Source organism: Heteronotia binoei, chromosome 15, assembly GCF_032191835.1.
Source record: "Heteronotia binoei isolate CCM8104 ecotype False Entrance Well chromosome 15, APGP_CSIRO_Hbin_v1, whole genome shotgun sequence".
Taxonomy (NCBI): Eukaryota; Metazoa; Chordata; class Lepidosauria; order Squamata; family Gekkonidae; genus Heteronotia; species Heteronotia binoei.
Window position 1 is genome coordinate 63349922 of NC_083237.1, and position 14022 is coordinate 63363943.

Here is a 14022-nt window from a genome sequence, read left to right on the forward strand (position 1 = left end):
GCCTCATGCAGGATTTCCAAAAACAAGTTTCTAGCTTTCAAACAGCAAATGTGGGGCGGTCCCAGATGCAACTCTGAAAGGAGTGGGGCTTCCAGCAGTTAGCAACAGGAGGGGGTATACGTGTGGTGGAGAGGATCAAGTTCCTCACACAATACCTACCATCTTTTCCTCTATTAACATTATTCCCACTCTCCATTTATATCTAAGAACCTCTCCATCTTTCCCTTTTAAGCTCTTCAAAAATCTGAGTTATGCACAATGCAGTCATAGAAGAAAAAGAAGACTGCCCTTCTCTCTGAATCAGAATCTCAGAGCGGCTTACAATCTTCTTTATCACCTTCCCCCACAGCAGACACCCTGTGAGGTAGATGGGGCTGAGAGGGCTCTTATGGCAGCTGCCCTTTCAAGGACAACTCCTGCGAGAGCTATGGGTAACCCAAGGCCATTCCAGCAGCTGCAAGTGAAGGAGTGGGGAATCAAACCCGGTTCTCCCAGATAAGAGTCCACGCACTTAACCACTACACCATACTGGCTCTCTATTAGAGCTATGGCTGACCCAAGGCCATTCCAGCAGGTGCAAGTGGAGGAGTGGGGAATCAAACCCGGTTCTCCCAGATAAGAGTCCGCACGCTTAACCACTATGCCAAACTGGCTCTCATCTGGCACAGCCCAGCACAGAAGACCCATGTCTGAGTTGTGCAAAGGAGTGTGCAAATAAATTTATTGATTTGATTTTATTTATATCCCGCCCTACCCCACCGAAGCGGGCTCAGGGCGGCTCAAAGGTAGGGTTTGGCTTGACCCTCACTTAGCAGGGGGGGAAGGGTCTTGGAGTGACCCAACAGTCATCTACCAAAATCTACTCAACCAATGAGTCTCAGCCCAACTCCCCAAACTGATTGACTTATTTAGAACAGCAGTCCTCGCTCCACAGTGCATGGAGAGCTGCATTTGCACTTGGCAGAGGTGGAAAGTGCCGTCAAGAATCAGCCAAACCCCCAGGTTTTCAAAGCAAGAGACGTTCAGAGGTGGTTTGCTGCTGCTTTCCTCTACGCAGTGACCCTGGTCTTCCATGAAGGTCCCCCATCCAAATACTAGCCTGGCACGTTTGCTTTCCACATGCAGGATTTTTAAAAATTGCAATCCCTGGGGGGGCTGCCGTATTTCGCCCCTTTCCCATTTTCATCCTGACAGCAGCCCTGTGAGATAGGTCAGGGAGAGAGAGAAAGAGACCGGGCAGGGCTTTGTTTTTGCGCAGGACCGCAGTTCTGGCTGGCTCGGCATCAGGGGGTGTGGCCTAATGTACAAATATGTTTCTGCCGGGCTTTTCCTACAAAAAAAAAATGCCCTGGGACTAGGGCCACCCAGGGGGATCTGGGCTCATATCTTCCCAACCAAATCTATAAAATAACAACACCTTAAAAGGCATATGACAGCATCACAGACAGGCAAGAAAATAGTAGTAACGTCACTGACATTTATTAATACTGTCTCTCCTCTTTGAAAAAGCGAAAGAGTATTTGGAAGATGATACAACAAGAAACCTCCAAAATTTTGGGTTATGACTTTAAGAAAACTGCAGAGACTTTTTTTGCTTGGATTACAATTAGAAAAAGTTCCAAAGGAAGACAGGACTTTAATTTGGTACTTGCTCTCAGCTGCTAGGACATTGTATGCGCAGCTGTGGAAGCAGGGAAAAATACCAGAGAAATGGGATTGGATTGTGAAAGTTTTATCGTGGAGTGAGATGGACAAATTAACTAAAACTTTAAGAGACTATGATTTAGACGTATTCAAAAAGGAGTGGAAGAAATTTAAAGGATACACGGAGAAAGAGTGGAATGCAAAAAGACATTGGACAATTTTTTAGTATTAATGAGAAAAGAAAAGTATTGAACTTTGATTGGTTAGCGGTACCTTATAATTGAATTTAAATTTATAACTTCAGGGAAGTCAAACATTGGAGGGAGGGGAGGTTGAAATATCATATGGGTTAGTATAGAAAAGAGACAATTAAATATTGTAACCATATGTTATTAATAAATTGTTAAAACACAATACTGTCTCTCCTCTTGGTGGCCAGATACAAAAATTTGACCACCGTTTCCATGGTCGCTACACAACAGTTAAGAGAGTAGAAAAAAAAGTGTCTTCCTCTCATCAGGTTGAATTTTTTTTTTTTGGTCTCTCAGTAACGGCTCCGAATTCAGTAACGGCCTTCTGAACGCGTCGACTGACCGTTTCTCGTCCGCGTCGTGGCTGGTGATTACCACCAGGGACTGGAACGACAGGGGACATGGGGTGGATTGGACTTGTAAAAGGGCCTGGCAGAGTCTGCTTACGTAGGGAACGGAACCCACTAAGAGGAACGGGGACGCTGAGACAGTAAATTCCCCAGCCTTGCTGGAATTTGATCAGAATCCACTGTCACTTAAAGTGGCCTACAGTGTCTACAAAAAAGAAGGAAATGAGGCGTGAGAGAACAGCCGCCTTCGTTTAACAGGGTGCCCCTGCCTCCGGAGGCGGGGGAGGGTCCATACCTTGATGTGCCGGTTCATAGCAGTGGACTGCGCCGCACGGACCAGGCCCTCTAGCTCGGCGCCGCTAAAGTTCTTGGTCTCCACAGCCAGCTCCGAAATTTCCACGTCAGAAGCCAGTAGCTGGTGGGTGCGCATCCTCGCCGTGTGGATGTTCAGGATCTGCATTCGGCCCTTTTCGTCGGGCAAACCTGAAAGGGAAGGCCGCTCCGTGTCATGGGTGCTGGGGACCCTTCAGAGGAAGTTGAGTCTGATGAGGAAACTGTGCCCCTGCCACCTGCACCAGTGCCCCTGCCTCCTGCTGGAGAAGATCCCAGCCCCCCTGCCTCGCCCTCTCGGGTGGCTCGTGTGCGTGACCGCCTCCGGCAGGACCTCAGGGATCGGAGGAGGGCGGCACGCTCACAAGCAAGACGCTCCCTGAGCCCTGAGTTCTGAGAGGATTCTGGCCCTTCTAAGAGCAAGGATGCTTGAGTGGTAACAGGATCCTGGCTGCCTCCCTGAGCCAGCAATTAGCCCAAATGGGCAACAGCCAGCAGAGGGCTATATAGCTGTGGGCTTTGGGAGGAAGCTTTGTGGAAGCAACTAGTCATCTCCCTGACATTCTAGCATCCACTCCGGCTTGACTTTGGTTCCTGACTCCCTGACTTTGGCTTTGGACTTCTGGACTCCCTGACCTCGGCTTCTGGACCTCAGACCTGCGATACTTCTACAGTGATTCGGATTTGGCGCCTCGGACACTCCTGCTTACTGGCTACAGACCTCGGACTGCCTCTGGACTTTGCCTGACCCGGCCCCAGCCGTGACAGATTGCTTCCACTGACAAACACCCACTCCACAGGATGGATGCTGAAGCAAGTGAAACCACAGAACTACTGGCTGCGCTCCAAGCCCAGGTACAGCAGCTAACACAGGCAGTAGTGCACTTGCAGCAACAACCTGCGGCCAGTGCTCCAGCCAAGTGCCCAGTTCCCCCACCTGACAGATTTGGGGGTGCCGTGGAAGAATTTCCTGCCTTCCTAGCACAGTGTCGGCTGTACTTTGAACTGAGAGCACGGGACTTCCTCAATGACAAAACCAAGGTGTGTTTCGTCATCAGTCTGTTAAAGGGGCAGGCGGCCAAATGGGCCACACCCTTACTGGTCGCGTCCTCTCCCTTACTGACTGATTACCAGGGGTTTGAGGCCCACCTGTCTGCTGCGTTCTCAAACCCAGTCCAAGCAGCCACAGCCAACCGGAAGATCAGGGCACTGAAACAAGGCAACTCCTCGGTGGCTCAATATGCCACTGAATTCAAGCTCCTGACCCAGGACTTGGCGTGGAATGAGGCTGCCCAGATGGACCAGTTTACTGAGGGGTTGGCAGAGGAGGTCCTGGATGAACTGGCCAGGGTGGAGCAGCCACCCACGCTCCAAGAACTTATCACCCTCTGCCTCCGCATCGATGGCCGCCTGGAAAGTCGCCGCCAAGCCAAGACCAGAGGGCGCCAGCTCCCTGCGCCGTGCTACCTGGCTCCTCGCCCGTCCCCAGCTAGTACCAGCACCAAGGATGAGCCTATGCAGCTTGGAGCTGCTCGACCCCACCTGACCCCAGAGGAAAAGACCAGACGCCGCACGCAGAATCTGTGCCTCTACTGCGGCACGGCAGGCCACTATGCCTCTGGCTGCCCTGCTAAGCATCGGATACCTGGACCTTCGCTGCCACCGCCGCCAAAAGGGCAGCCCCAGGCGTAAGTGGACCCCCCAGCCTGGGGCGACTAGCTGGGTCCTCCGAACAGCGGGCTGATACCCCAGGGCCATTCCTGCTACCAGTCAAACTCCGTCTGCCTGACGAACGCTGGCTGTTCGTGTATGCCATGCTGGACTCGGGAGCGGCCCACTGTTTTATAGATGCCGCCTTTGTGAAGCAGCACCAGATCCCTGTGCAGACAAAAGGGATTCCGTCGCTGGTGGAGGCTATTGACGGGCGCCTCCTCCGTTCTGGCCCCGTCACCCAGGAGACCTGTCCCATCACCTTCCACGTCCAGCAGCACCAAGAACAGCTGCGGTTTGATGTCGCCCGCATGCCTCGCTTCCCGCTGATTCTAGGCCTTTCCTGGCTGAAGCTGCACAACCCCATCGTGGACTGGGCCCAGCAGGAACTACGCTTCCGAGACCCATGCCCCCATCTGACTCCTCCCACCACTCTAGCAGCTGGCATCCCGAGTGGTGGTCCTCAGCTCCCTCAGAAGTATGTGGACTTTGCTGATGTCTTCGAAGAGACAGGAGCTGATCAGCTTCCCCCTCACCGGCCCTACGACTGTGCCATTGATTTGGTACCTGGGGCACCACTCCCGGTGGGGCGTCTGTACCCAATGTCGGAGCCGGAGTTGGCAGCTCTGCGAGACTTCCTGGACAAGAACCTGAAACGCGGATTCATCCGACCCTCAACCTCTCCCCTATCTGCTCCAGTGCTCTTCGTGAAGAAGAAAAGTGGGGAGCTCCGGCTGTGCAATGACTACCGGGCCCTGAACAAGATCACCATCCGCGACCGGTACCCTCTACCACTGATCCCTGAACTCTTGGATCGCCTAAAGGGGGCCCAAATCTACACCAAGCTGGACCTCCGTGGAGCGTACAATTTGGTGCGCATACGGCCCGGAGACGAATGGAAGACCGCGTTTGGGACCCGATACGGGCAGTACGAGCACCTGGTAATGCCCTTCGGACTGACCAATGCCCCTGCTGTCTTCCAGAGGTTCATGAATGACATATTCCGGGACCTGCTCGACCGCTTCGCGATCATATACCTGGATGACATCCTAATTTACTCCCGCAATCCTGCCCAGCACGCCGAGCACGTCCGCCAGGTCCTGCAGCGCCTACGAGCCCATGGTCTCTACGCCAAGCTGGAGAAGTGCGACTTCGACCTGCGCTCCGTCGAGTTCCTTGGGCACATCGTGTCACCGCAGGGGATCCTCATGGACCCGAAAAAAGTAGAAGCGGTCCTGACCTGGCAGGCTCCTCAGAATCGCAAAGACCTGCAGCGGTTCCTCGGTTTTGCCAACTACTATCGGCAATTCATCCCGGCCTACGCATCCCTGACCACACCCCTGACTCAACTACTCCGCCCCAAAGAACCCTTCCACTGGTCCCCAGAGGCCGATAACGCCTTCTCCACCCTGAAGACTCGCTTTGCCACCGGGCCACTCCTGAGATACCCCGACCCCCAGCTTCCCTTTACGGTGGAAGCTGATGCCTCCAACGTGGCCCTGGGAGCAGTGCTGTCCCAGTGCGAGGAGCCGTCCCAGCCACTACAGCCCTGCGCCTATTACTCGCGGCAGCTCACTGCTGCAGAGAGGAACTATACCATCTGGGAGAGGGAGTTGCTCGCGATCAAGGTGGCGTTTGAGGTTTGGCGACATTACCTCGAAGGGGCTCGCCACCCTGTTCAAGTGCTCACCGATCACCGGAACTTGGAACACCTCCAGACCACCCGCCGTCTCAACCAGCGCCAGATCCGGTGGTCCCTATTCTTCTCTCGCTTCGACTTCCGGATCTCCTACATCCCCCATACCCAGAACCGGAAAGCAGACGCGCTCTCCCGGAAACCGGAATACGCCCCTGCCTCAACTGAGACCGCGCCCGCTGCTCCAATCCTGCCGCCCTCAGTATTTGCAGCCACCTCCACTTCACCAGCACTCGTGGAGGACATTCGGGCTAGCCAGGCCAATGATCCCTGGGTCCAGCAACACCTCCAGGCTCTCCAAGATGACCCAACAGGGGAGTTCACGACTCGAGGCGGCCTCTTGCTACACCGCGAACGCCTCTATGTGCCGCCCGGGCCCTTGCGGGCAGAAGTGCTACGCCTGACCCACGACTCGTTACCCGCCGGGCACTTTGGACAGCATAAGACCACCCACTTGCTGACAAGGGAATTCTGGTGGCCACGAGTTCGCGCTGATGTTGCCCGCTATGTCAGCTCCTGTGACGTCTGCCGACGGGCCAAAGACATCCCAGCCAAACCCTCAGGGTTGCTGCAGCCCTTGCCCACATCTTCGGGACCCTGGGATACCATCTCGATGGACTTCATCACGGAACTTCCACGCTCCAAGGGTCAGACTTGTATCTGGGTGGTCGTCGACCTATTTACCAAGATGGCCCACTTTGTTCCGTGCCCGAAACTCCCCACAGCTCAGGAGACGGCCCAGCTTTACCTGCAACACATCTTTCGTCTGCATGGACTCCCAGCCCATCTGATCTCCGATCGGGGCCCTCAGTTCTCCTCTCGGTTCTGGCAAGCCCTCCATTCCAGCCTGGGTACTCGAGTGCACCTGTCCTCGGCCTACCACCCACAGACAGATGGCCAGACAGAGCGCACCAATGCCACGCTAGAGCAATATCTCCGCTGTTACACCTGTTACCAGCAGGATGACTGGACCACTCTATTGCCCCTAGCGGAGTTTGCATACAACAACGCGGTGCATTCATCCACCCAAATGACCCCGTTTGCTGCAACCTACGGGTACCACCCTCGGTTCTTCCCAGCGATCCTACCACCCACGAATGTCCCCGCCGTCGATGCCTACCTGCAAGAACTCCGTGCCAGCCAAGACTTGCTCCGAGAGCAGCTACAGCAAGCCAAGGAGGCATATAAACGGGCTGCGGACCGAAAGAGGCAAGAAGGCCCTCCAGTGCAGCCGGGGGATCAGGTGTGGCTCTCAACTCGCTACCTGCGCCGGCCTGGTCGGTCTCACAAGCTGGATGCACGGTTCATTGGACCCTACCCCGTCGTTGAACAAATAAACCCCGTCGCCTTCAGGCTCCAGTTGCCACCCCACCTCCGCATTCACCCCGTGTTTCATCGCTCCCTCCTTGTTCCGGCTGCACCCCCTGACCCAGCTCGGACTCCTTCCCCACCGCCGCCACCACCAGTGTTGGTGGATGACGAGGAAGAATATGAGGTGCGCCAGATCCTGGACTCCCGGTACCATCGTGGAGGCCTCCAGTACCTGGTGGACTGGGAGGGATACGGCCCAGAAGACCGGTCTTGGGAGCCCGAGGACAATCTTCATGCCCCGGACTTGGTGCACCAGTTCCACAACGACCACCCCGACCTTCCAGGTCCCTCGACGGAGGGGGGCCCTGGGGGGGGGATAGTGTCATGGGTGCTGGGGACCCTTCAGAGGAAGTTGAGTCTGATGAGGAAACTGTGCCCCTGCCACCTGCACCAGTGCCCCTGCCTCCTGCTGGAGAAGATCCCAGCCCCCCTGCCTCGCCCTCTCGGGTGGCTCGTGTGCGTGACCGCCTCCGGCAGGACCTCAGGGATCGGAGGAGGGCGGCACGCTCACAAGCAAGACGCTCCCTGAGCCCTGAGTTCTGAGAGGATTCTGGCCCTTCTAAGAGCAAGGATGCTTGAGTGGTAACAGGATCCTGGCTGCCTCCCTGAGCCAGCAATTAGCCCAAATGGGCAACAGCCAGCAGAGGGCTATATAGCTGTGGGCTTTGGGAGGAAGCTTTGTGGAAGCAACTAGTCATCTCCCTGACATTCTAGCATCCACTCCGGCTTGACTTTGGTTCCTGACTCCCTGACTTTGGCTTTGGACTTCTGGACTCCCTGACCTCGGCTTCTGGACCTCAGACCTGCGATACTTCTACAGTGATTCGGATTTGGCGCCTCGGACACTCCTGCTTACTGGCTACAGACCTCGGACTGCCTCTGGACTTTGCCTGACCCGGCCCCAGCCGTGACACTCCGCAGTTGGCTCTCTCGCCCATGACCGGGGCAGTATTTTGTACAAAGGAAATCCCCACGCTCTCCAACCCTCTGATAACATAATAGTAACAATAATCTGCCGCCAGAGTCGTCAGGGATGAAGCAAACAACATTTTGCAAACAACATTTTGCAAATTAAGCCTATATCATCAGAAGAAAGCGAAGGACACAGAAATCAAACCCATAAACTGCTGCAGTTCTGAGCTAATTACGCAACAGATGTCAGTGGGGGAAGCAGAGATATTCACGGCTGCAATGGATCATCATATGAACATATGAAGCTGCCTTCTACTGAATCAGACCCTTGGTCCATCAAAGTCAGTATTGTCTTCTCAGACTGGCAGCGGCTCTCCAGGGTCTCAAGCTGAGGTTTTTCACGCCTATTTGCCTGGACCCTTTTTAGTTGGAGATGCTGGGGATTGAACCTGGGACCTTCTGCTTACCAAGGAGATGCTCTACCACTGAGCCACCATCCTTCCCTTAAAACAGGTTCAAATGAACATATATGAACATATGAAGCTGACTTATACTGAATCAGACCCTTGGTCCATCAAAGTCAGTCTTGTCTTCTCAGACTGGCAGCGGCTCTCCAGGGTCTCAAGCTGAGGTTTTTCACACCTATTTGCCTGGACCCTTTTTAGTTGGAGATGACGGGGATTGAACCTGGGACCTTCTGCTTCCCAAGCAGATGCTCTACCACTGAGCCACTGTGCTCCCCTGACAAACTCTCTTACTCCTTTTCCTTACCCTCAGCCCTTGTCTATGGCCACACTCCCCTCTCCAAGCAACTAGAAGATGATTTCAGGCCTCTTTTTTTTAAAGGAATGCTAGACAGCTAACTGGAGAATACTATACCACTACCATGCAATAACATTGGACTGATTTTTTGCCATGATCTCTGATTTCCCAGTTTTCATTTTAAAAAGTAACTTCCTAGTGTTTTTCACTGTAGACCTCTGCAACCAGGAGGACTAGAGATACAAATTTCTTTTCTTTTTAAAGAAAGCTGGGAATTCAGAGGGGGAGGGGCAGGGTCTGCAAAACAGGAGCGGCAACATTTCCCAGGGCGAGGGAATATGAGTTTGCAAAACTGTGAAAATACTGAAATTTCTGCTTCAGTCATCTGAACAGGCAAGCTAGCTTTCAAAAGAAACACAGCAGGATCGCCGGCTACAAGGATAACTTTCAGCATTACCATATTTGTGTATGTGTTCCTCTTATACTATGACAGAGCAAGATTTTGCACAGTTTAGCAATGGTGACAGAGGAGCTGAGACTGAAACAGAGAAGATTAACCTGTCTACAGAAAAATAAAAACAAACAAACTCTTGAGTAAGATCTCACAAGACTTTGGCCATCATTCACTGGTCATGCCTTCTTCATCAAATAAATTGTTTTGCATTAAAAATTTTAATAGCTCACCAGTGGAAGTCAACAGTTTTACCATCTAAAAGGCAATGGTTCCTAAAAATTTGGGATATAATAACTATGGATAAGACAGCAGACACCATACAAAAATCAGAAGTATTAGGAGGAGGAATTGAAAAAAATAAGTCTGTAGAAAAGTGGTTCCACTTCTTTGAATTGGTACAAAACCAACAGAATCCTTTATGTAAATTACCGGAAAAATATTTAAATTCTGTATATTATTAAGATCATTAACTTCATGTTATAATCAAAACAGGAAGGCTAAAGTTATTGTTAACGTTATGGTTTTATGTTTTTGTCTGTTGAATTTTATATTTTATTAATAAAAATTATTAAAATGAAAAAAAATGTTTTGCCTTAGAACAAAGTAGGAGTCAAGTGGCACCTTTAAGACCAACCAAGTTTTATTCAGAATGTCAGCTTTCCTGTACTAGAAGCACACTTCATCAGACAATAGGGTGGAATGGCAAGCAGTCCTAAATACAGAGAAAGTGGGCAGTGAATTTCTCACTTCTTCAGTTCAGTACCCATCCCCTTGTCCGATGCAGTGTGCTTAGAGCACACAAACGCTTACATTCGGAATAAAACTTGGCGGGTCTTAAAGGTGAAACTCGACTCCTACTTTGTTCTGCTGCTTCAGATGAACACAGCTGCCCGCTTGCAAATATCAGTCAACATTAGTGTTTCCGTTGCTTTACTAACCAATCTCCATTTTCACCTCCAACCTTCCAGGTCGAAGAAGAGCCTCGTCTATCAGGTCCGGCCTGTTGGTCATACCTGTGTACCAAACAGAAAGGCTTATTTAAAAACTCCAAAAGGAACCCTCAAAAAGTTGATATCTCCTGGATTGGTTCACAGAGGTCACTATGCGCCAAGTCCAAATGCTAGAAGGGCAGGGGATGGGGGGGGCGGGGCTGTTCATCGTCCTTCTTACCCCGAGAGGCCAAGAACCAGCTCCAGAACTACCGTAAGGACATGTCAGAGCTTTGTGCTCTTACTTGCGAGTTTAGCCACTCATCTGAACATCACACTGACCTGGACATGTCCAGGTTCTGAAATAGTGAGCTACCAACTCGTCCCACTGTCTACACGATGACGGCAAAAAGAAAAGTGGAGCAGGGCAACTTGAAAGCCCGTCTTGGATCAGCGTAACCAATGCAATCCTGAATTTACTTCTCTGAGCTGGGAGGACTTGGCAACCCCAGGCATTCCACCATCTATAATTTATCAATGTAATTTTTTTTTAGATTTCAGATTTTTCTTCAAACTTGGGGTGTTACTCACATTTGTAGAAAGACCCATCTTGTCTGTCCTTTGGTCCAAATCTCCAAATTTGGTAGAGGAGGTAGGTTTCTTGTCTGCGCATGCATTTGGAGGAAGGAGATTTAACCCCCCTCCCCGTGTTTGTTTGTTTTTAAAGTTCTGCAAACCTGAGGGGAGAGGGTGCCCCCCGAGTTTGCAGAGCTATCTGATTGGGGAAAGCGTGGCCCAATCCACAAATTTAGTTGTCCACAGATGGGGCCACTCTATTAGATACACAGACAAGAATGATGATGATGATGATGGCCAAATTAAAAACAACTAAGGAGCAGACCTTTTCTATAAAGGCACCCCAGTGGTGGAATCAGCTACCCGAGGAGGTGCGGGCCCTACGCGATCTCAATCAGTTCCGCAGGGCTTGTAAAACCGCCCTCTTCCAACTAGCCTTTTAAGATGAAACCTAGTAGTAACACCAAGCCATCTTGTACAAACTGAGATGGTAGCACCATTAAGCTATACTGTTTTTAGATTATTTATTTAATGTTTAAATTTATGTATAGTATCCAATTGTATTATCCTGTTTTATCAATTGTATTACTTTGTTTTACGGTTATAACATGGTTTATACCATGCCTTGTAAGCCGGCCTGAGCCTGCCTTGACGGGGAGGGCGGGGTATAAATAAAAAATTATTATTATTATTATTATTATTATTATTATTATTATTATTATTATTATTATTATTATTATTATTATTATTATGTGTTTTTTGAACTGATTTTTATTAGCTCTAAATTATTCATATGGGCTTTTGTCCCTGACTTCCTTCTATTAAGTTGACGAGCCCTCTTTCCTGTAGAAGGAAGATGGCTTACTTAGGGGTTGTTGGGTTTTTTGCTGATTCTATTGTTACACATGTCATAAGAACATAAGAACATAAGAGAAGCCATGTTGGATCAGGCCAACGGCCCATCAAGTCCAACACTCTGTGTCACACAGTGGCAAAAAATGTTATATACACACATACACTGTGGCTAATAGCCACTGATGGACCTGTGCTCCATATTTTTATCTAAACCCCTCTTGAAGGTGGCTATACTTGTGGCCGCCACCACCTCCTGTGGCAGTGAATTCCACATGTTAATCACCCTTTGGGTGAAGAAGTACTTCCTTTTATCCGTTTTAACCTGTCTGCTCAGCAATTTCATCGATTTTCATCAATTTCATCGATGTCAATTCAGAGTTTCATTTATTTCTTTGAGTTCCGATTGTATGGGAGCAATAGCCTTATTAATTTTATCTCCTATAGTTTCTTCCAAACGTGCAATGACAGTTTGGAACGTTTGGGTGGTCAGCAGAGAACTTTCCTCCGATCCGGGGCCAGGGGAGGGGCTGGACGCCATTTCAGGAAGGATCGAAGGCCCGGGACTCGTGGAAGGAAGTTAAGTACCTTTTGCGTAGTAACGGAGGTTTTCGCGGGGGTTTTCTTAGATGCCTTTGAGTTTGTCGTGTTTCGTTTGCCCATGCCAGGTGTAATCGGGGCGAGAAACGGGAGCGGGAAGAGAGCGAAGGGACCTTAGGTCGGGAGTAGCTGCTTCAGGCGTCCGCCATTCTCCGCGCCGCCCCGCCCTCCCCATGTCAATTCAGAAGCTAACTGGAGGGTTGCTTCGGTGCCAAAATGCGGGGTGAAAACCCACCCCTCTCCCCTGCCACCCTAAGAATCATAAAAGACTGAAACAGGCACCTGAAGAAGCGGGCAGTGACTCAGGAAAGCTTCTGCCCTGCCACAAACTTTTTTAGTCTTTAAGGCGCTCCTGGAACTCTGGTTCTTTTCTACTGCAATAGGCCATTTAGGGATGAAGAATGCCGGAGGCCCAATGCAACCAGGTCTTTTTTTGTAGCAGGAACTCCTTTGCATATTAGGCCATACCCCCCCTGATGTAGCCAATCCTCCACAGCTCTTAGTACAGGGCCTACTGCAAGCTCTTGGAGGACTGACTACATCAGAGGGATGTGGCCTAAAATGCAAAAGAGTTCCCGCTACAAAAAAAAAGCCCTGACCGCAACTATCAACCAGACTTTCCCCATCCACAGCCGTAACTCTGTTTAGGCACTTGCCCAGGCTCCCAACGGCTACCCAGTTTTGAATTTCAGACAACCCCAAACCAGACAATGTCAAACTAGTCACTGGCTCCTGACACAAACCCTGACACTACAGCTGACAGTGGGGTTTATGGGACACCACAGCCAAGTCCCCGCCCCAAGGAGAACAAGGTATTTCCCTACCGATGACCAAGATGTTGTTCAGCTGCTCGACCCCGTCGATTTTCGACAGCAGCTGGTTGACCACCGTATCGTGGACGCCGGTGCTCCCCGCCATGCTCCCTCGCTGCTTGCAGATGGCATCGATCTCATCAAAAATGATAATGTGAACACCACTGTTTGCCCCAAGCTGTTAAAGAGAAACAGAAGAGTGCTGTTGAGTGGCTGGACGGGCACGAAATCTGCCCCTCCCCCTCGCTTTTCTGCGTCATTCCAGGGGAGGCTTCTGGAGTGAAAACACCTCTGTGAGAGGCCGAGGTCCACAACCACAGGAGCTGACATGAATCTAAGGGCTTGGGGCATGTTTCACAGGATGGGACAGGTGGATTTCCCCACACCACAGTGGCCACTGAGTAAGTATCTCATGGCAGAAGAAACTGTGACTGATTCCCCACTAGCCTTGTCCCAGTCTCAAGCTCCTCTTCTCCACGGTGTTTCCGTCCAACAAAAGCCGCCCCAGGGCTGCAACTCGCTCCACCTCTTTTCCGTGGCAAGCAAGATCCTCCGAAAACCGGTTGCTGCTTGCCGTGGAAAAGAGGTGGAGCGCGTTGCAGCCCCGGGGCAGCTTTTGCGAATCGGATGGAAGCGCCATGGAGAAGAGGAGTGTGAGACCGGGACAAGGCTAGTGGGGAATCGGTCAGAGTGTCTCAAGCAAGCGTCAGTGAACCTGCAGGCAAACAGCATGAGGTTCTCAAGACCACCAGAAAGATGGTCAGATAGAAGGT

The 14022-nt window shown here is 51.1% G+C and overlaps 1 protein-coding gene across 1 annotated transcript in view; it reads right to left on the reverse strand.

The window, feature by feature from the left end:
* Window positions 1–14022, reverse strand: part of NSF (N-ethylmaleimide sensitive factor, vesicle fusing ATPase) — a 159891-nt gene that overhangs the window by 35863 nt on the left and 110006 nt on the right. Inside the window, exons 10-12 of the mRNA XM_060255915.1 lie at window positions 13262–13427; window positions 10419–10493; window positions 2541–2728 (exon numbers count right to left, since the gene is read on the reverse strand). Coding sequence (XP_060111898.1) covers window positions 2541–2728; window positions 10419–10493; window positions 13262–13427 — 429 coding nt within the window. The remainder of the gene's footprint in view (window positions 1–2540; window positions 2729–10418; window positions 10494–13261; window positions 13428–14022) is intronic.